Below are 22,565 nucleotides of genomic sequence, written 5' to 3'. Positions count from 1 at the left end.
ATCAGGGGGAGATGTCTACATGTTCATCTCGAATCGTGAATGGTGTGTTGTGCTCTTTTTCCCCTTCGACCGAGGTTATTTTTGTCCCACTGGGTTTTTGTTACTCGGCAAGGTTTTTAACGAGGCAACGAAAGAAGCACCGCGTTTGGACAACAAAAAGGGTAGTGTTCAAGTAAATCCTAATTTGTGTTTAGCCCAAACTCTAAGTTACTTGACCTAATGGTAATAGGGTCCAATTAGAATGATCTAGATTCCTAATCAATGTACGATTACTTTCCTTATATGATTGAGATTCTATGCATTGTAATCCTCTATATAAAGAGGGCCCTATTATCAATGAGAATACACAGCAAATTTCTCTTAATTTCTGATTCCCTAAAACACATAGTATAATTTTTTTTTTTGAAACTATAAATTGCGTAAATAAAATTATTCATGCACCATTGTCTGGAATTGTCATATTGTTGCCACAAGGATGCATTCATCAAATTCTTACCATGATGCAATTGAAACAAATGTTACAAGCCCGTTGAGAATTTCACTAACCCAACAACTCTGTTTGTTTTACAGTTGATGTATCAAATAGATGAAAACACAAGAAAAACTAAAGTGAAAAAAAGCCTAGTCCCAAAAGAACAAAGACCCGAAAGGACATCCTAAACTCCTAAAGAGCCGCACTAATGCATATTTATGCCATCTCTATGCCACGTCATTTCCTCCAATCTCCACTACTCATCTGCGAGACTGTGACGCATACATGTGAAGCTGACTGCAATTTTTGATAGAAAATGCTTCTCGAATCTCCATTCTCCACTACTCATCCGTCACACATCCATTTGAAGCTGATTGTACATTCTTGATATACTGGAGATACAAAGAAGATATGCTGTTTCTTAAACACAACGACAGCCATAACAAGGAAAAGACGGCTGCAATAGGAAAGATTTTGACATACCTTGTACAAAATTCCACGGTTAGCCTTGTATGGAGGTGCAACCCAGTTCTTTCTTCGAGTATCCATTTCTTGATCTGTTAACTGAACATCCAATCTTCTCTTTTCAACATCAACAGTGATGATATCCCCATTTTCAATTAATCCAATAGGACCACCTTCCTGAAAACCATTTGAAACGCATTCTATCAGTTGCAGAAACCATCTTTACATATGATACCAAGACAAGGGCAATCCAATAATATGAAAAAAGACATTAAAAGAACCTGTGCTTCAGGACATATGTGGCCAACAACAAATCCATGTGAACCTCCTGAAAACCTACCATCGGTCAACAATGCTGTTTCCTGTGAATCAAACAAAGCAGTGTGATATAGCTTGAAGGAACAAAGATGGAATTACTTGAATCAACAAAATAAATATATAAATAAATAAAGATCACTAGCTCTATCTGGAAGAGAACCTAATAGGAAGTAATGAAGTCAAATCATCATTGTTGGACATACAAGAAACCAACCGACACACTTCACGTGATGAAATAAGTCAAACTAATCAAAAACTAAATGTAAACTATAAGTAAGTGCACCTTCCCAAGACCTGCACCCATTATTGCACTCGTAGGTGTTAACATTTCAGGCATGCCTGGTCCTCCCTTCGGTCCCTCTCCTCTAATAACAACTACTTTTCCCTGGAAAACAACAAATAGATATGCAAATTAGGTATGCCATATGAGAGATCAATTAAAGAAAACACCTTGCAGTTTAAAGTCGTCATGAACAGCTGCCTGATGAAAAAAAGAAATGCCTAGAATCAATAAAAGAAACAATTTGAACTTGGCAGTGTTAAACAACTAGTCTTAGATCATGATTTTCCAATTCAATGTACGTCAATAAACAATTGCTAGAAACAGATGAAGTTATAAAACAAGAAATGACCTTGAAATTCATTGGATTCTCTGTGATAGCTGCAATCATAGCCTCCTCCCCTTCAAAGACAAGTGCTGGACCTGAAGTATTTTAACAAATAATTCATCAGCATAGGGACTTTCAATAAAAGAACAAATAACTTCAGGAGAAGGAAGAAAAATGTAAAAATAAATAACAGAAAATAAAAGCAATACCAGAGAAATATAGTCCTTCTTTCCCTGTAATCTTTGCTACAGAACCTTTTGGTGCAAGATTTCCATATAATACTTGGAGGTGGCCTGTTTTCTTGATAGGATTTTCCAAGGGTCTTATTATATCCTGAATGATGAGAGAAAAAAAGAACGAGAATAATTAAAAGTTGTCTTCAAACAAATGATTTATCAACATCAAACAATGGCAATATTTCAGATAGTGAATTTCAAGGTTAGAAAGCTATCAAACCTGCCCAGTAGACAAAGGAAGGAAGCTTTTGGCATTCTCAGCCAGTGTCCTCCCGGTTACTACAGAAAAAAAAAAAATAATATCATTATGTCAATGTTCTAAAAATTACTTGAGTAGGATCATGCATACACTCCCAATACGCACCAGTTATACAATCCCCATGTAAAAGTCCATTCTCCAATAGGTAGCGAAGCACGGCTGGTGTTCCTCCAATCTGTTATCATTGATCAAGAGAAACAAATAATGAGAATTCTTCAAAAAACATCATATGCATATGTACCATATTAAGCACACACCCATAAATAAATAAAAAATTGAAAAAAAAAAAGAAGAAAAAGAAAAAATCAATAGAATTTAGACCTTGTGTACATCCTCCATGACATACTTGCCACTAGGCTTAAGATCTGCAAGAAATGGAACCATATCGCTAACTCTCTGAAAATCATCTAGAGTTAAGTCCAGGCCCACAGACCTGCCAAGAATCTTGTCAGTAAATTATTTTCATTCTCACAATTATTAGCATCAGAGGATTGTTTCTCACCTGGCAATAGCAATTAAGTGTAACACGGCATTGGTAGATCCACCCAATGCCATGACAGTAACCATAGCATTATGTAGCGACTTTGGAGTAATAATATCTCGCGGTTTTAAATCCATTTTTAATAATTCCAGCAGATACTTCCCAGCCAAGCGGCACTCATCCAACTTTAATGGATCTTCAGCAGGTGTAGAAGAGCTTAAGAAGGAAAGGAAAAAAAAAAATGAGAGATATTGGTCACAAACATCAGATAGAGTTTCTTTTTGTTTATTTTTATTTACAATAGTGGAGAGGATCTCTACCTGTAAGGTATAGACATTCCTAAAGCTTCAATGGCACAAGCCATTGTATTAGCCGTATACATTCCACCACAAGCCCCAGCGCCAGGACAGGAGTTACGAACAACATTCTTTCTGTGCTCATCACTAATGGATCCACTTACATACTCTCCATAAATCTAACATCAATAAAATAAATATATAAAATTAGTGAATATGTGAACTTCTAATGCTTTAAAGTAGAACCTTTATCATCAAACGCAATATTCACGCAATGAATATTCATATCAACAGATATTAGATATAGATGTAGGTAATGAGGACATATATATATATATATACACACACACACACACACACTATATTCCTATACACCAAGTAATAAGCCCCAAAAATCATAATCTAACCACAATTTAAAAAGCATACCTGAAAGGCGGATACTATGTCATAAGTATTGCCTTGGAAATGCCCAGGCTGCAAGAAAAACAGAGAGAAGATAAAGAAAACATAATAATAAAATCTAAAAGATAGACAATGTAATAACCCTGTTCAACTATGATCTACAATCACTGAACCCTCAATCATCACATAAGTATATAGTAAAAAGAAACTGAAACAATTCCACAATATCTTAGCTCAGTCTCACCAAATTCATTGATGAAGGAATCAAAGACAAATATCACTTTTCAGAATCCCAAAACCAAAGCATGCATCAGAAATACCAAAGAGAATGAATTTTTATTTCCAAACATGAGCTTGTAACATCCAAATAGTATCTAACAATACCATATGCAAACATAGTTTTATAAATGTAGGCTGGAGTCGACCATATCATTTTTATCCATCCTATTCAAACTCAACCTTATTATTTTAAAACATATTGAAAGAGAAAACGATTGATTACTAATCATAAAACTAAAATCTTTTCAGGAGAAACTCAAAATCCATAACGCATGAAAAGATAATCAGAAAGGAAAGGCAAGTATATTCATAGCTCCCATTTTTACTAATCAAACAGAGACGTCGAACCTTGATAGTTCCCCCATAAATCATGATACTTGGTCGGTTGAGCCGGCCCATTGCCATAATAGTACCTGGCATCTGCAACAAACAATGACAACACCAATTCATCAATGTCAAACAATCAAACTAAGCAACCGCAAAAGGAACAATGGCAATGGCAAGAAGAGCTCACATTTTTATCACAGCCAGGAATGGAGATATTGCCATCGTACCACTGAGCCCCCATGACAGTCTCAATGCTATCAGCAATCAAATCCCTAGACTGCAAGCTGTAGCACATGCCCCTAGTCCCCATAGAGATAGCATCACTGACGCCGACGGTGTTGAACCGGAAGCCGACCATTCCGGCCTCTTGGACGCCTTCCTTCACGGCCTCCGAGAGGCCCAGCAGGTGCATGTTGCAAGTGTTGCCCTCGTACCAGACGGAGGATATGCCGATCTGGGGCTTGGTCATGTCGGCGTCGGAGAGTCCCACGCCGTAGAGAATGGCCTGAGAGCCTCCCTGGGACTTGGGATCCGTGATTTGGGAGCTGTACTTGTTGAGCTTCTTCTCGTCAACGGCGACGGCATTGGGGGCGGATTGGGCGGAGGCTCGGATGGAGAATACATGAGGAGTGGTCCTGCTCCACCGCGGCTGAGGCGGTGGGCGGAGTAGGATGGTGGAAGTAGAGCTAATGAGAGCGCCTTGCATAACTAAGTGGTGGTGGCGGGCGTTTTTTTTTTTTTTGCTTTTTTTGGGTGAAGAAATGGGGGAGAAGGGTTTAGGAAGGGGATTGGGAGAATAGTTAGTGTGTGATAATGTTGTACTATAGAAGCAGGTGGAGGAGTTACAGGTCTGAATCAAGGGTCAGGATTCAAAATGCAAGAGAGGCCGCAGGTGATTGGTGTCTTTTCCCTCCGATAAAAAAAAAAGAGAGAGGGAATAATTATCTTGTTCGTAGTTTTCAATTTTAGAGAGTTATTAGGTAGGTGGAGTGATAAGGATAGAAAATCGAGAAAATCTTGAGTAGGGTAGGGTGGACGTGGCGGGTCTGAAACACTGCACCAAACACCATTTTATTGATAGGGTCGGCTATTTTCACATTCAATATTTTGATCCTACATCCTATATTTTGATAATTTGATCTAAACTTTCAAATTTGCCCCAATTATAGTCAACAAAGAAAAAAACCCAAAAAGAGGGAAAATGCTCATTTACCCAATTTTAGCTTAAAATTTGCCCACTTGCTCCACTAACTGTTTTTTAACCCCGTTTACTCAAAACACTCTAAGGGATTATTTCTCATTTACCCAATTAATTCTTTTTTTCTTCTTTTTATTTATTTTTGGGACTTTTTTGCCCTCTCCCCCTCACCTCTCTCTCTCTCTCTCTCTCTCTCTCTCTCTCTCTCTCTCTCTCTCTCTCTCTCTCTCTCTCTCTCTCTCCAGACGATGTCGGATTTCTCTCTCCCTCCCTCCATCCCTCCAGCAGGTCGCCCACGACGCCTGCTCTCGCCATCGCGGCGCCGAAACTCGTCGTTGTGCTCTTCGCGGCCAGGCTCGACGCCAAGCCAACGGTCCTCGTCGCTTAGAAGCTCGGCGAGGCCGAGATTGACCTTCTGAAGGAATCGACGACGGACTGAAAACTGCTATCTGCTATTGTGCAGTCATAACCATAAAAGTTGTTACATTAGTGCCCCCCAGTAGACTTTGTATTGGGGGCCAATGATGACTGCTTTATTTATTGACGGACTGAAAACTGCTATTCCAAAGTAAATGTAGTGTTAAATTGCAGTAGTCGATAAATGAAAAAAATTGTGTGGTTTGTGTCAGTCTAGTGGGGGGCAGTAGACAGAATATTGACCTTCAAAATGTGGGTTTTTAGACATTATCTGTTGTTTTGAGTGTGAATAACTTCTATAATCTGTGAAACATAGGAAGCGGTGTAATGTTTGATGGTCTATTGGGGGGCAGTAGACACATTAGTGCCACCCAATAATGTCTTTCTTAGGAGACAGTAATCATCTCTTGTTGATTTGTTTGTGATAAAGTGCAATACACTGTGAATCCTTGAAACTGGTGCAAGTTTTAATGGTTTAGTGGGAGGCAGTAGACACATTACTGCCCCAAATAATGTCTTCATACGAAGTCAGAACCCTTCACTTAACTGGTGCAAGTTTTAATGGTTTAGTGGGGGGCAGTAGACACATTACTGCCCCCAAATAATGTCTTCGTTTTAAGTCAGAACCCTTCACTTAACTATCATTGACAGATTATTGTACTTTAATAAAGTCAAAACAACATAAGACTTATCAAAACTCTAATTTCAGTGATTAATTAACCACAGTTAAGAAATTAGTGGGGGGCAATAATCTGTCTATTACCCCCCAATAGACCACAGTTTTGACGTCGTCCTAGACCTGCAAGGGAAGCCCAGACCCGATTCCGGCGTGGAGCTTCGGAGCTTCCCGGACATCTGACGAACAAAACCGGTGAAGCCCAGAGGGGTTGGGATCGTGGAGTTAGATGGCGTCATCCTCTGGTGGTCCGACGGTGGGACGGAGCGGCGACGGTGGAGGCCAACATCGACGGTGGAGTGCTGGGCGTGGTGGCTCAGAGAGAGAAAGAGAGCCTGAGACGAGGTTAGAGAAAGAGAGAGAAATTGATGAGGGGGAGGAGAGAGAGAGATATGAGTTTAATTTGTTAATTAAAATGAGGGCAATACTGTCAAACACTGTTAGATTGGGTAAATGGGGTTAAAAAACTCTTGGTGGAGTAAGTGGGCAATTTTTAGCCAAAAATTGGGTAAGTGGTCACAGCCCAAAAAAAAAACAGCTAAAATGTAAAAAGATTTCAGTAAACAAAAAAAAATTGAATCCAATCTCTACAAAACAAGCAGCGCCGTCTTCATCAGTTTCTCGTTGGCCTGCTTTCTTTCTCTCTTCTCTCATTTCTTTTTCTCCATATTCGTGCTCTAAGTTTCAACTTCCACATATAATATAAGAAACCACTACATGCAGTGGCGGAGGCAGGAATATATATGAACGAGGGCAAAAAAATTTCTTTCCTTTCCTGCCTCTCATTTACCCGTGAACTCAGAAAAATCTCTCTCTCATGGTTTTTATTCCATTCTATCCATTCTTCCTCAGTTTAGAATACACATCAATCTTTCTTTCCCAAACATCTAATTTCTAGTCTCTTCGAGCTCTGATTTGAATAAAATTCATCTATATCTTCAAATTGTAGACTCAAACGTAACAAAAGAACAAAATCTCAACCAAAAAAAAAAGTGGATTATCATCAAAATCTCCATCACACCACGCCAAAACCAATTTCATAAATTAAATCTCAAATTTTTTTGGCCCTTATTCACATCTAACCACAGAGGACAGAACACAGAGGACACTTCGCTTGATATGAATGCAAAGATTGGACGAGGCTACAACTCCTGTTTGAGCGAGGTTTTCATGCCGGAATGGACCGCCGCGAGCGGTGAACTACGGCGTGGAGGAGAGGAAGCTTAGGGATGAGAGTTAGAGGAGGGACAGCCTGAGGAAGGCTGAAGGCAATTGGGTGGAGGAGATGAGAGAGAAGGAGGCGGAGAAGAGGAGCTGGGATAAGAGAGAGAGGGAGAGCAGTGGGTGGAGGATACGTGTGGCTATGTGAATGGCCATAGTTGATAAAAAAAAAATTGAGAGCTAGTTTTGTCACGAATCATTGTCTCCTATTAATATATGCCTAATCTATAGCTATGGGGGCTAAAAGAAGCTAAGTCAGTCCACACCTATGGGGGCAAAAAGCAGCTCAGTACACAAAATTCATAATTTTGCTAAGGGCACTTGTTAGGTCCATAATTACCAAGTAATTATTCCCCTAATCTTGCACTTTTGCTTAACCTTTGTGTTTATTTTTATATATTTATTATGTTTTCCTTATCATGCTAGGAAATGATGGAGAAACTTGGAAATGCACTAAAAAGTCAATTTTAGCACATTTTCCTACTCCGACTAGGAGAAACCGAGCTAGGCAAGGAAGGAGGAGCGGCAAACTGATCAAATGAAATCCAAATAAGCTGAAAATTTCCATATCCATTCTAGACATCATAATAATTTCTTATGAAGAGATCAAGAGCTAGTTCGGAGTGGAAGAACTTCAAAAGATCGGTGCCAATTTCTACACTAGAAGACAAAAATTGCAAAACCTGACCTGTACGGATTCCGGCACCATTAAGCTCTCAAATTTTACCAGGATGATCTACACTCATGGAGGAACATTCGGTACGAAGAAGTCAAAGGCCAATTCTGAACTCTCGATGGAGATTCAATTGAAGGAAGACATGAGAAGAAAGTGCGCAAACCGACAAAAAATGGGTCAACGGTAGTCAACGCCAGATTCCGGAAATTTCCGACCAAGGTGGCAGGCCGAGAACATCTGTGGAGGACAAGGAAAAGCTGACTAGGGTTAGAGACTTTAGGTGGGAAGACTTTAGGTGGGAAGACTTTAGGTTTAGGTTATTTTGAAATTCAAAATTTTAAAGATAACAAGTGGTCACATTCTTACACATGACACTTTTGTCTCTCATTTATTACCTTATTCCCCTACATAATGACCTTACTTTTTCTCCTCCACCAAAATATCTATGGGCTTTCTAAGTCATTTCTATATGGAGTCAAGGACTAGATCCATAATTTGTGCTTACACATTTGTCAATCACATCTAGCCCTTCATTCCTTTTGATCTCCACCTTTATTTGGATTGCATTGGCCTTTAAATAGCCCTTCCTCTCTCCCAAAACCGTGCTCCCCCTTGGCTCTCTCATTTTGGAGCATCAAAATCTCTCTTTTCTCTAGTTTTAGGTTAGTTTTTCATACCTTGTACATAGTTCTTTAAGTTTGTGTGAGAAATAGGTGTGTAGGCACTTGAGTTTCACCAAAACCGAAGTTACTACACACTCTAAATCAATCACAACACTTGCTTTGACACATCCAAGCCTTTGTTCTTCTTTGTTCTTGAGTTTTGTGGATGTGTATGGTGTTTTTGGTTGTAAAACCGAAAATCTCATACCTTGAAGCAATTCTCTCATCATTTGACATCTTTGTGAGCTAGGTGGGAGGTTGGGTAGTTCTTCTCTTTTATCTTCCTTCTCTCTTTAATTTGATGTTCATGGCTTGTATTTGTAATAACATATGTTGTGAGTAGTTGGATTTGAGGCTAGGGTTAGCTCTAGCTGTGCAAATAATGTAAATTCCCATGTGTTTGATGTTTATGCATGTTTTGAATCTTTTAGCTATGATACTTTTATATATCCTAAGTGTGTTTATAGATTTATCACCTAGAAGCATGCTTTAGGAAATTAATGAATCGGAAACATGAACTTGATAAATTCTTGATTCCGTGAGCATGTGTAGCTAAATAGGTGGTGGCTTAACTTAATCCTAAGGGAAGAACTAAGTTGCTTGAATTTCTTACTTTGATATTAAAGCATGATGTTGTGAATTTAGGTTCCGGAAGAATTTACGCTCACGGCACCATAAGCCATTTAGGATCTGGAAGATTTGAATGGTATAAAGGTTGTGTAATTTAGCTTTGCTCCGGAAGAGATTGTTAAATTGCATGACTAGTTGGTTTCTTGGTAGCTTCATCAAAGCACTAAGGGGAAATTTATCAAAGCATGTTATTACATTAAATATGAGTTATATTTTGTGCATGAGTAAGGTTAGGTGCGATGCCTAAGTCTCTATACGTCTAATTGATTTAGTCTCTACACTTTTATTTGTTTATTTTATTTTATGTACCTTAATTTTCTTTATCAAAATTAAAATCAACAAAGCCGATTCACCACTTTACCATTGTAAATATCATTATTGATAGTTTTGACTTTCAAAGGGCCAAGACTATTAATTTGTAGAAAGATAGACTTGCATGTGTTTTCTAGGTTTTATTTTCGCGGTGATCTAGTTAGGGTAGAGTTACTCAATCCCTTGGATACGATACTCTTTACCTTTTCCCTTTACTAAACTTGACCTCCTATACTTGAGAGTAGGGAACATCACACAAATTTGCACATATTTTTCATCCTCAATGATGTCTCCAACAACACTAGCCCCCACTCGTCCTTCATTGGCTCCGCCACTGACTACAGGAATTGAATGCCAAAGCTATAATTAATGGGCCTTCAAATTTGACCAGTCATAATATCATACCAATATTTCATTGAAATCCCATAGCACCATGTATCTTTGATCGATGTATTGCTATATTAATTAGTATATAGTGTATATATGTATATGTTCTCTTAAGCTTGATCCCCTCATGCATTCACCTTGGCTTAATCGCCATATAGAGAAGGGAGAGAGAGAAACATGAAAGGATAAAAGTTAGGGTATGTTGCAGGGACAGATTACAAGACGGTGGAAGCGTAGCCTTTGCAACTTTTTTTTTCTTTCTATTTATTATTTTTTATTTAAGGGGTGAAATCAGTAATTTAGGCTATATATATTTAATGTAGGGTGAGAAAAGAAATTAGTAGGGTGGCAATAGACGCACCCTTTAAAATATTGAAAACACCACTACGAGTAATTATCCTATGATTTACCCTAATCAAGTTAACTTGTCTAAAGATGTGCTTGAAATTGATATCATTGATGAGCTAAGAAACTTGATATCTGATATAATCGACTTGATTTTTCAACATAAAATAATTACTCATAAGTAGTGGTGTTTTCAGTATAATTGCAAAATTAACTTGTCTAAAGAAGTGCTTGAAACTGATGTCATTGATGAGCTAAGAAACTTTTTTATTTTTTTTATTTTTATTTTTATACAAGATGATAGCTAGTTTGGGATTGGTGTAACTTAAAAAAAAAACTGTTGCTGCTATGTATGTTGTGAGAATAATCAGCTGTGAATTAAAATTGTTTCGTGTTTGGTAAATAATATTTTTAAAAGTGCTGTCAGTACATAAAACAACTTCAGAGCGTGTTTTGATCGATGGCAGCTTCTAAAAGCAACTTTTCAGCTGCTTTTAAATTCTGCTCTCAGTGACCTATAATTTTCAATTAAAACTACTTTTTATCTATTTACCAAACACAATAAAATCTAAAATTTTAAACAAAAGATGATTTTTTTTAAAAGCAAAGCAATCCCAAATGGGGCCTAAGGGCTAGTTTAGGATTGCTGTGATTTAAAAAAAAAAACTGTTGCTGCTGTATTGTGAGAATAATTGGCTGTGAATTAAACCAGTTGCGTGTTTGATAAATAATATTTTTAGAAGTGCTGTCAGTACATAAAACAACTGCAGAACGTGTTTTGATCCACAACAGCTTCTAAAAGCAACCTTTGGGCTACTTCTAAAATCTGCTACCAATGACCTATAACTTTTAATTAAGGGAAAATGATCATTTACCCAATTTCTGGGACATTTAACCCCATTTACCCAAATACTCTAAGAGATTGCCCACTTAATCTTCAGTTTTCATTTTTAAACCCCAATTACCCAACTTTTTCAACACGTGGCTGTTTTATTCAATTTTCTGGACGCTTTTGCCCCTCTATAACTGAAACGTTTTGAAATCGTAACAGAAACGTGATTTAGGGAGCGAAGCTCTCCGATTTTAGTGAGAGAGGTTCGGCTGTATCTGTAGAGAGAGAAGCCCCCTGGGTTTTGGGTGTGGAGCTCTATCATTTTAGAGAGAGAGAGAGAGGAGCTGTGCGATTTATATAGACAGGAGAGAGAAGCTGTGATGCCCCGGAAATTCGTAATTATTTTCCGAGGATCTTTCCGGAATCTAATTTTTGGTTGTTGGATGGTTTTGTGGCTCGTGGATGGAGCGGAAGTGTTTCGGATGAATTTTTATTCGGAAAGTATGACTTTAGGGGGGTAGCAAAGGTTGACTTTTGAAGCGTTGGGATTCTCCGAAAACTTCCTTCACGAAAGTTGTAGAGCGCGTCGATACGAGTTCGTGGACATGTGGAACGCGAGAATCGGAGTTCGTATGAGAAAGTTATGAGTGTTTGAAGTTTTGGGAAAGTTCTATAAATAGTAGTTTCCATTTTTGGAAACTTACTATTTTCATTTCTTTCACCCTTCTTTTTCCGGAAATCAGAAGCTCTGTTCTCTCTCATCTTTGCGCGTGACCCGACCCAAACCCGGCGACCCGACTCGGATTTTCCAGCGATCTCCGGCCACCTCTAACCTTGAAACCTGCACAGAACGATTCGCCTCTCTCGTGCGGTCGTCCCTGTGGCAGCCTCTTGCGGCGATTCGTGGTGGAGGAAGTGCAGCAAAGCAGTGCAGTTGGAGGATTTCGGACCCGGTCGGAAATCCTTGTTCCGACGTCGGAGAGACTTCAAGCCTTCTTGGTTGAGCTCAGAGCAGCTTCGTCGATCGATCCTTGGTGGTTGTTTGGATCGATTCACGTGAAACCTTGTTCAACTCAGTTGGGATTACTGTTCACGGCTTGTGAGGTAGTTTTCGATCCCTTAAGTTTGTTTTCTGACTTCGAGCCAGTTATGAAAGTTCACAAGCATGCTTAGATGAAGCTTTTTGATGTTGGGAGTTTTGTGAAATAATGAGTTTTTGGCCGGCGGCGGTGCACCACCGTCTGTGGTGGCGTTCAGGCGGTGTTCTGGCCACTTAAGGAACTGTTTTTGGTATTATATATGTTCTACTCGTTGATACGAGCGTTTCGATATATAATATGCAGATTTTGGAGTTCGTATGGAATTGTTATGATTTTTGTAGTTTCATACTGATCGATTTATTCTATCCGTGAGGATTCGAGCGTCCGATCGACTTGTGGTTTGGTCACATCGATCGTGGACGTATTCCGGAGACTTTGGGAGGTCTCGGATGTGGTTTTGCCTCGATTGGCGCCACTTTGGGGATTTTAGTTCAAAACAAGGGTTTCGGACTTAAATCAAATGTGAATCGTTACTGATTGTGATCATTGGTGAATAGGTGCTTCTAAAAGGTGAATTGGACAAGTTGTTGGTGGGAGTGTTAGTTCGGTTCTGTATAGAAGACGCAGCGGGAGTTTCGAGGTGAGTAATCTCACGAAGTTCATTTCACGAACGGGAAATACCCTTATTGTTTTGAGAGTTACTTATTAACTGCAAACTATAGATGGTATTAGTGGCACTTCTGAGTAGATGACTATGTGTGTATATATATATATTATGGGATGTATATATATACATACGTATTCATGTATTAGTAGGCATTTCTGCGCGGATAACTACATATAGATATATGTTTACGTGAAATATATATGTTTTGGTGGTTTGTGGATTTATGAAAACAATATGCATGAAATGATGCTTTTTATTGTTTTGTGTTATGGCTTTTTCAGAAAACAATGATTATGGAAATGTTGATTTCGATTGTTTTCAAAACCGTTGCAATTTGTGTAACATTTTGGGTCCAGTGCGGCTCCTTTAATGTTTTGCTCCAAGGGACATTGCGGCCCGAGGATCGAAGGTCTAAGACCTTGGGCAGAATATCAGGTGACCACGTCTTTGGCCGGACGAGTGATTGCGTTTTTCAGTTAGAGCTCTAATCTGTCTGCCATATAGGTAATTCATGGGGTAACGGGAATTGGTTATTGACAACTCATGACATTACGTATTTTTAGGGAACAATGTGTGAGTTGCTTCCTTATTAATGGTTTTTAAGGGGACAAGGTGCAAGTTGATTTCCTTATTAACGATTTGATAGAAATCAAGGTGTGAATTGCTTTCTATGGTACGCTTATGGTACAACTGATAGAATTCAAGGTGTGAGTTGCTTTCTATGTTTTATTGATAGAAATAAAGGTGTGAGTTGCTTTCTATGGTACGCTTATGGTACAACTGATAGAATTCAAGGTGTGAGTTGTTTTCTATGTTTTACTGATAGAAATCAAGGAGTGAGTTGCTTTCTATGTTTTATTGATAGAATTCAAGTGTGGGTTGTTTTCTATGTTTCGTTTTAAAAAGGAAACAAGGTGTGAGTTGCTTTCTTTTATTTCGATTTGAAAGGAAATTAAAGTGTGAGTTATTCTCCTTTATTTCGTGTTTTTAAGGAATCAAAGCGTGAGTTGTTTTCCTTATCTTTGGCGTGAGTTGCGTGTGGTTTGAGTTACTCATACGGGCTTGCAAAAGCTTACCGGGTTTGTTGTGTGGCAACCCGGTGCACCATTCCAACGGTGTAGGGGTTAATCCTGCAGGTTAGGATAATCGGGACTGAAGCTGAGGTAGCGCCTTTGCAGCTTTACGGTAGGAAGCCATTTTTGTAACTTTACCGTTGATAAGGACTTCCGTTGTATAGTTAACTCTGAGCAGCATTTACGTTTTATTTTGTTGTTGACAATTTAATTCGTAAGCTTATGTAATATATGACTCTATGGAGCGGGTCAATATTGAGATAGTGGGTTCAGGGCATCAATATGTGTTTGGGTTAAAAGGGAAAAAGTTTCTAGGTATTTTGTATTGATGGCTGAACGTTCACGCATATGTAATTATGGGATTATATATCGATTTTCATGTGTGTAAAATCAGGGGCGTGACAGAAGCTCCCTGGTTCCGGTTTGTGAAGCTTTACGGCGAGTTCGGTGTATGAAGCTCTTGCGATTTATATTTAGAGCTTGTGGTAGAAGTTTTGAGATTCATAGAGAGAGAAATTCTGCTCTGATTTTCACATGGATCATGATCCAGATGCTCTTTGTGTTCCTCCACTGCGGTTTGCTTTTGTTTCTTTACCTCTATCTATTCCGTTTGGCTTTTAGCTCTGTTTAATATGTTTGATTTTAGGAATTTTTTTGTACAAATTGTTGTCTTATTTTCGAACTGATTTTTTCTGAATCAGAGCTTCCAGGTGGTTGTTTTGGTTATGAATTGTTTTTGTAATTTTGATTTTGAACTTCCAGCTATTTTTGAGTGCATTGTGTTAGTTTTGAGTTTCTGTATTAATTTTGTGTTTCTTTTGGTGAATTCATGTTTGGATTTTGAGGTTGAGCTATTTCCGAAGTGTTGCGGTAGTTCTGATTATATTCTTGGGAGGCAGTAATATTTCTAGTGGGGGCCAATAATGTTGTTCAACGATATTTTAGTATCTATAATTGTTGCTTACTGATGCTTTATTTGAATGCATTGCAATTTATTACGTCTTACAAATTTTTTATGGCTGTTTTGACTATATTACTGGGGACCAGTAATCATTATACTGGGGGGCAGTAATGTTTTATGTGTTATTAAGTAGTTGTAATTGTTGTTTTTTTTTATCCTTTTCATCATTTTAAAAGTTGTTTGGTACTGCTTCTACTTCGTTTTGGTAGGTTTGATTACATTATTGGTGGGCAGTATTCAGTTTATTGGGGGGCAGTAATATGTGTTTTAGGTTTAATAATAGATTCGTTTGCCTGTGTTTTCTTCGTAGGTCTATGGCTGATCCTCTGGTTGCTAGGTGCATTTACTCTGGCAAAGGTTATATGATTCCTTTGAATCAATGCATGAGCTACTCTGAGTTGTATGAAGACATTTTCCGCACATTCCAGTTTTCCCCAACTGATATTGTTGAGCTTCAGTATTTAGTTCCAGGGTGTGAAGTCTGTTTTCTGCGTAATGATCGTGATTTCCATATGCTGTTTAGCTCTGCCAGAATACATAGGTTAGAGTGTGTCGATATTTCAGTTTTAAAAACTGGGGGAGGTTGTAGGAGAAACTGTTCGGTGCATAGTGGTTCGGAAGTTATTGATGAAGATGATTATTTGGGTGGTGCATTCAGGACTGAAGTTCACAAGACGTATTTGTCTGATGAGTGGAGTTCTTATATTCATAATGTCGGGGATAAGTTTCATGGCGCTGCTGAGCTCCGTGAAAAGCTCAAGAAGTATGCAATTGCACTTGGTTTCGAGTTTGTATTCCTGAGAAATGATTTGGACCGTATTCATGCAGTCTGTGCAAATGTTGGAACTGAAGGTTGTGATTGGCATCTTCGTGCTTTTTCATCATCTGCCAATGGTTGCCTTTATATCACAGAGTTGAATAATACTCACACTTGCAAGGGTGTAGTTAGGACTCAAAAACACAAGCTTTTGGGATCCAAGGTTGTCAAGACTTGCATTGCTGCAGATGTTAGCTTTAATCTTTCATTGAAGCCAAGGGAGATTATGAGCAAGTTCAAATCAACATATGGGTTTGATATTTCATACAAGGTTGCCTTGAAAGCAAAGCATCGGGCCAAGGAAGCGATTTATGGTTCCGATGCAGACACGTTCAGCAAGTTATCTTGGTATAAGGAAGCTGTTTTGCAGAGTAACCCCGGATCATCTTTTGTGTTGGAGGTTGAACCATCTACAAATCGTTTTCAGAGGCTTTTCATAGCATACGGAGGTTGTGTAGAAGGCTTCCAATTCTGTTTGCCAGTGTTGTATGTTGATGGAACGTTTGGTAAAAGCATTTACAAGGGGCAGATTCTGTCTGCAACTGGAAGGAATGGGAATCAAGGTAACTGTATTGTTTATTGCCCCCCCCCCCCCCCCCCCCATAAATTTATTCTTGGCCCCTAGTAATATTGGCTTTTGTTAGTTTCATCTGTGTGCTTAATATTTCTTGTTTTAGTTTCTTTAATTGTGATAGATATCATTTTTACATTACTGTGCGACGTTGTGATAGTGTCCTGCAGTGCAATAACAACATTATTGGCCCCCAGTAGACTGATTTTACTGTGATATGGTTCATGCAGGTTTCTATCCTTTAGCCATATGTTTTTGTGATTCTGAGACAGATGCAAACTGGACATTCTTTTTCAAGCATTTGAAGAGTCTGCTTGAACCTCAAGGAAGAGTTATCACATTTATTAGTGATCGGGGTGTTGGATTGTTGAGCGCTTTCGATAAGGTATTTGCTGGTAATCCTCATCTGTTTTGTTACAAGCACTTGGTGGCGAACCTTGCCAGTAAATATAGGGGTAAAGGTAATTCAAAATTGATAGAAGATGTAAAGCAGAAGTTTTTTAAGGTTGCATATTCATCTACATAGAAGGAATACCGTTTCAATTTGCGGTTGCTTAGAGCAGTTGGAGGTGCCGATATTATTGACCCTTTTCTTTCTGAATTGCCTGTGGAAAATTGGTGCCGTGCATTTTATACTAGCTGCCGATATGGAATTATGGCTAATGGGATTGCTGAATCATTTAACTCTTGGATTGCAATTGAGCGTTTGATGCCAGTCTATTGTATGCTGGACCAGACAAGAATTAAACAAATGGAGATGGCGGGTAAAAGGAAGGAAGAGGTCGAACGTTGGACCACAGAACTAACTCCCAAAATGGAGGAAAGGTTGAAGGTGCAGATGGAGAAATCTCGTCGTTTCAGTGTCCATTATTCAAGTCCTGGAGTTTATGAGGTTCGATCTGACTTTTCATATGTAGTCAACATTTCCAATCATGCATGTTCATGTGTTAAATGGCAGATCAATTGTTTTCCTTGTCCTCACGGCCTTGCTGCATTACAAGCTGCTTCTGAAATGTATATGATTATATTGATAAGTACTTTCATGTTGATATGTTCAAAAAGAGCTACAGTTTTCCTATCCATCCGATAACCAATGTTGATATGTCTTCTTCGGATTCTGCTTCTGAATGTATATTACCTCCCCTTGCGAAGAGGCCCCCCGGGAGGCCTAGGGTGAAGCGGTTCAAGTCGGTTGGAGAGGTTGAAAAGAAGCTGATTCGTTGTGGCCGTTGTGGCAAAATGGGCACTCATAACAAGTTGAGCTGCACTGAACCTCTCGTTCAGTAGTAGTATATGTTTCTGTAGAGAGTTTTTAGGTTTTGACTTTGTCTACTGGGGGGCAGTAATTGGTTTATTGGGGGCCAGTAATTGTTTATATTCAGGCTCAAATAAACATTTTTCTTTTCACATGGCAGATTCTTACTGTTGGGATGATTAAAATTTCAATTACATAGCACAAGTTCAATTTTTCAACAGGTTTAATGCTTATTGGGTGGCAATACTGGGGGGCAGTAATTGGTTTATTGGGGGCCAGTAATTGATTATATTCAGGCTCAAATAAACATTTTTCTTTTCACATGGCAGATTCTTACTGTTGGGATGATTAAAATTGCATTTACATAGCACAAGTTCAATTTTCCAACAGGGTTAATGCTTATTGGGTGGCAATACTGGGGGGCAGTAATTGGTTTATTGGGGGCCAGTAATTGTTTATATTCAGGCTCAAATAAACATTTTTATTTTCACATGTAAGATTCTTACTGTTGGGATGATTAAAATTTCAATTACATAGCACAAGTTCAATTTTCCAACAGGTTTAATGATTATTGGGTGGCAATACTGGGGGCCAGTAATTGGTTTATTGGGACATATGAGGTAGTAACATGTCTATTTTAGAGCATTTGTGTAAAGCGCCTGCTTCTAATTGAAGTCAGCTTCAGTATACTATATCATCCAATAACGCAGTTCATTTCACCATAGTTTGAAGATTAGGCTATTACGACAACTTTACAATCCCTACTCTTCGGATATGAAAACTACATGTCTAAATATGTTATATCTAATCTCATGCCTCACTTTCTTCCCAATACTAGGTGCATGAACCTCTCAAGCAGTCTTTTCCTCATGTTGTCCCCGCCTTCCTTGGTTGGTTCTACGCCATTTACAATGCTCTTCATGTAATGTAGCATAAAGGGCCTGCAATCACCACTGTAAAGAAGTAAAAATAATTTATGTTTAGGAATGTAGGCAGCAACGACAAATGTTACACAAGTATTATCACAAATAGTTTGTTTCAATGTACTTACGATGATGGATTCTGTTGCGGGCAGTCAAAGTCTTCATAGAGTTCATAGTCTGTCTCCGCAACGTTATTCTGTAAGATCCAGTTCCTGGTTTATTTTTCCTCCTCAGTCATTGCTTCTTCAACAATAATCAGGTTTTCCTTATCGTCTTCGCCTTTGCATTTTTCTCGAGTGACATTTGGATCTTGGCTTTCTCCCGGCATTCTCATCTTAGTCAAGTTCACAGCATGTATGAATTTCTTTATGTGCTTTACCTGTTTTTTGCAGATATAGAATTTTAGTTCCACAAAAGCATGCCAACAGTATTGAAAGATGAAACTGAATTTGTGTAATTACTACATACTACTCTTGCTGCATTCAGGTGGTACTTCTCCTCATTGTTGAATTCATCTACTGGCGGCCTCAATGAATTCATATGACTGAAGCTCCTTTTTTCATTGTCAATCACCAGTAAGGTGTAGTGCATGCTTGTGATGTGGTGAATTGGTAATAGCACCTTTTTGAATCGGAAGACTGACCACAGTGGTTCATAAATCATTGTCTCGACCCCACACTCAAAAGGTCGAGTGTCCTCGTCTTGTTCTTTCGTCTGTTCATACTTTATAGCATAGTACTGTGAAAAGAACGTAACCAAGTTAATTCAAGTTAACAATAAAAGTTATCATTGAATCTGGTTCAAGTTTTGCTTGTTCAGTGGGGGTAGTAGACACATTACTGGGGGGCAATAATATGCCTACTGGCCCCCAATAGGCCGACATAGAACAGTTTATTTTTCATTCAATATGAAATAAATAAACAAAACATCTTCAAAACACAAAATTATATATATTCATTGCCAGAAATTTGGCCATAAACTATCTACTGCCCCCCAGTAGATTGATTGTTGCACCCCAGTAAACACAAAGAGTACTCCATATTTCAGCATGTTACTCAATGTTGCTTTCCAATAAACACATAACTCAATACATTTGGTTTAGGCTACTTACCGATGCGTCTACTGTGAGGAATCCCACTTGCGCATTTTGCTTTTCAGCATCAGACTTCAGCAAGTCAATATAAATGGTGATCACCTGCAACATTGGGTACGTGGACTTTCCATCAAAACTGTATAAGTAATAAGAGAAAGGAAAATTGCAGTAATTGATGAGATTATTGGGGGGCAGTAATCATTATACTGGGGTGCAGTAGATCATTGAATGGAGCCACTCATTGGAAGACTTACGTCAGTTTCAATGTCCCCCTCTTGGATTATTACTCTTAGGTCGTGCTTGGTGATCCGGCGTAGAAGATCACTGCTGATCCAGTACTCGGTCCTATTGAAACAGAAACATTTGATTCCAACACAGATTTTATCAGTATGAAAAACGGAAATTAAATTGTTACACCAATTTTAAACCACGCTGTATACTTACGTGTCCTTCTGAGCAACGTTGAAGAAGTCTCGATAGTGTCTTGCCACTGCTGGGTCCAGTGTTTTCCATGTTGGCTTATCGCATTTGACTCCCTTAAGCTTTATCTTGTTGTGAAATTTTCCATGGGCTTGCGGCATGATTCCTGCTTTCTTAGGTGCAGCTAGTTTTGAAATTTTTGCCTCTTCCGGAGTGTTGTACTCCCACTCCTCCTCTCTAGCCTTCTTGGCAGCCCTCCGGTATGTCTTCACGTTTTTCACTATAGAATGTATCTCCGGAGTTTTCTTCTGTTGTTCCAGATCTGCATGGGTCCCTTCCATATTTTTTTCCTTCACAATTAATTCCATCACTTCTTTCTCAGTAATATTCCTTATAATGTTGTCAAGTTGTTCATCTTCCTCTTCATTCCCATGTTCTTGTTGCCCCAGAGGAAAACGGCTTACTTTTGCTTCTTCAGGCACTTCCTGTGCAATAGGAAACGCTGACGTCACCGTGTCCGTTGACTTTCCCGCACTGGCTGCATAATGGGTTTCCTCTCCGACACTTGGTCCAAAGTTTGGATTTTCATCCTCAACTTCATCTTGGGGGACCACTCTCGTCTTGAAAGGAACTATCTCAAGTTGGGTTACAGGTGGGGGGACCTCTCCTTTCTCCCTTTCAAGCCGTATGTACAACGCCCTGATGAGGTTATTTTTGGCCCGCTTTTCAATTTCCAACTCCCTAATTCTCTCGTCGGCAACCTTCAGCTTTCCCCATAAATCCTTGTTCTGTGCAGTCAGGTCCTCATTTGCTTTGGCAAGCCTTGCTAACTTTACCTCCATTTCTTTTGTTGGCTTTGTCTCACCAATGGCTTCCTCCATCTCCCTAATTAGTTCCTTGATATTCCCCGTCAGCCTTTCATTTTGTTGCTCTTCCGCTTGGCTTGCCAGGGGTACCTGCCAACAAAATATAACCAAAACCATCAAGTTATTGGTCCCCAATAATGTGTTCACTGGGGGCCAGTAATAATATTATTGCCCCCCAGTAGACTACCATAAAAGCACATATCTACATGTAAACAAGTCAATGATTTAAAATTCAACCAACAAACATCAGTTATTCACTTCATAGGCTTTGTTTAAGGTATCTATTACTGGCCTATTACTGGGTTAACACATTACTGGGTCCCAGTAATGTATCTATTACCCCACAATTAGTAGTAGCAGACAAGCTCAGTTGTGCCACTCACCCAGTTGTCAAAGCTTGGTGTGTCCTGCACCTCATCACCCAGCTCGAGGTCTTCCAGTCTAATTTTTGCAGGCCATGGTCCAACTTTTATCAGATCCTGTTACATTTAACAAGTAAGTAATGTGTAGTAAACATTCAAAATAAGGTATATATATAATGTTTTTGTAATTTGCTTACCACGGCTAAGTTCTCGTTCATGTACATCTGCTCCAGGCTAAAAATTTCCTTTATTGACCATCGGATGAATCGTGGCATGGTGTCTCATTCTGCTTTCCAGGAATCCAGGTCTTTGCCTTGGTCTTCTCAAGGAACCAGTAATAGATGAGAAGAAGGCATCCATTCAAAACAGATGGACTGTTCCTCCTATACTTTTGTAACCCTTCCATCAAGAAGTTCAGAATTAATCTTGGCCAGTTGAACATGTTTATGGTCTCAATCCGTTCACAAATCGCGACCATATCCCATGTGATCTGAGCACTGGTTCGGGTGAAGAAGAATGTGCTGAATAGATATGTCATCATTAGCACGGCTATCTTCCTGACATCTTTCTCTTCTGCCGGCTTTGTCAACTCATTTATCAGTGTCGACTCCACCCTTGTTCTGAGGACAGCCTGCGTCTTTAAAGGGCTGCCAAATATTGGAGAGTCTTCTATCTCTTCCCTTACCACCCTTCTGTTCACATTGAACACTTCTCCTTCAACCGGGAGGTGAAATAAAGCCGTAACATCCTCCTCCGTTATTTCCATAACAATATCCCCAAACTTCCACTTGTTGTCGGTGCGGTCGAAGTGCCTCAGGAGTATCTCTGGGTCTGCCTCATGTTTGTGCAGCTGGATCTCGGTTATCTTGTCCTGCCAGAAAGGTTCCATCATTTCACCAAAGTCGGTACCCATCAAAATCTCTTTCGTTTGGTCTGGTATTCTATCTTTGTGTGCGTTGACCATCCTCCAGAATGCACTGAGCATGCACTTCTGTTGCTTCCACTCAATCTTATCGGT

The 22,565-nt window shown here is 39.2% G+C and overlaps 4 protein-coding genes across 4 annotated transcripts; 2 read left to right on the top strand and 2 right to left on the bottom strand.

The window, feature by feature from the left end:
- Positions 1-448: 448 nt before the first annotated feature.
- Positions 449-4,932, bottom strand: LOC112194634 (dihydroxy-acid dehydratase, chloroplastic). Its single transcript, XM_024334851.2, has 14 exons — positions 4,331-4,932; positions 4,165-4,236; positions 3,562-3,609; positions 3,160-3,314; positions 2,861-3,055; positions 2,680-2,791; positions 2,464-2,533; positions 2,320-2,378; positions 2,073-2,196; positions 1,888-1,958; positions 1,539-1,640; positions 1,219-1,299; positions 956-1,114; positions 449-864 (listed from the first exon to the last, which is right to left on the bottom strand). Exons 1-14 carry the CDS (start codon positions 4,847-4,849, stop codon positions 814-816), a joined length of 1,818 nt encoding a protein of 605 aa, XP_024190619.1. The 5' UTR covers positions 4,850-4,932; the 3' UTR covers positions 449-813.
- A 10,622-nt stretch (positions 4,933-15,554) lies between these two features.
- LOC112202729 lies at positions 15,555-17,154 on the top strand. The gene is made up of 2 exons (XM_024343739.1): positions 15,555-16,620; positions 16,859-17,154. The coding sequence occupies exons 1-2, from the start codon at positions 15,555-15,557 to the stop codon at positions 17,152-17,154; spliced, it is 1,362 nt and encodes a 453-aa protein (XP_024199507.1).
- Positions 17,155-17,423: 269 nt separating this feature from the next.
- LOC121051072 lies at positions 17,424-18,009 on the top strand. Its single transcript, XM_040512996.1, has 2 exons — positions 17,424-17,520; positions 17,691-18,009. The coding sequence occupies exons 1-2, from the start codon at positions 17,443-17,445 to the stop codon at positions 17,913-17,915; spliced, it is 303 nt and encodes a 100-aa protein (XP_040368930.1). The 5' UTR covers positions 17,424-17,442; the 3' UTR covers positions 17,916-18,009.
- A 1,014-nt stretch (positions 18,010-19,023) lies between these two features.
- On the bottom strand, positions 19,024-21,771 carry LOC121053115. The gene is made up of 7 exons (XM_040519575.1): positions 21,745-21,771; positions 21,569-21,664; positions 20,344-21,275; positions 20,154-20,244; positions 19,918-20,001; positions 19,275-19,544; positions 19,024-19,185 (listed from the first exon to the last, which is right to left on the bottom strand). Exons 1-7 carry the CDS (start codon positions 21,769-21,771, stop codon positions 19,024-19,026), a joined length of 1,662 nt encoding a protein of 553 aa, XP_040375509.1.
- Between the last annotated feature and the right edge of the window lie 794 nt (positions 21,772-22,565).

Source organism: Rosa chinensis, chromosome 1, assembly GCF_002994745.2.
Source record: "Rosa chinensis cultivar Old Blush chromosome 1, RchiOBHm-V2, whole genome shotgun sequence".
Classification (NCBI taxonomy): Eukaryota; Viridiplantae; Streptophyta; class Magnoliopsida; order Rosales; family Rosaceae; genus Rosa; species Rosa chinensis.
The sequence above is the reverse complement of the archived record's forward strand: the minus strand, read 5'-3'. Positions and strand labels throughout refer to the sequence as shown.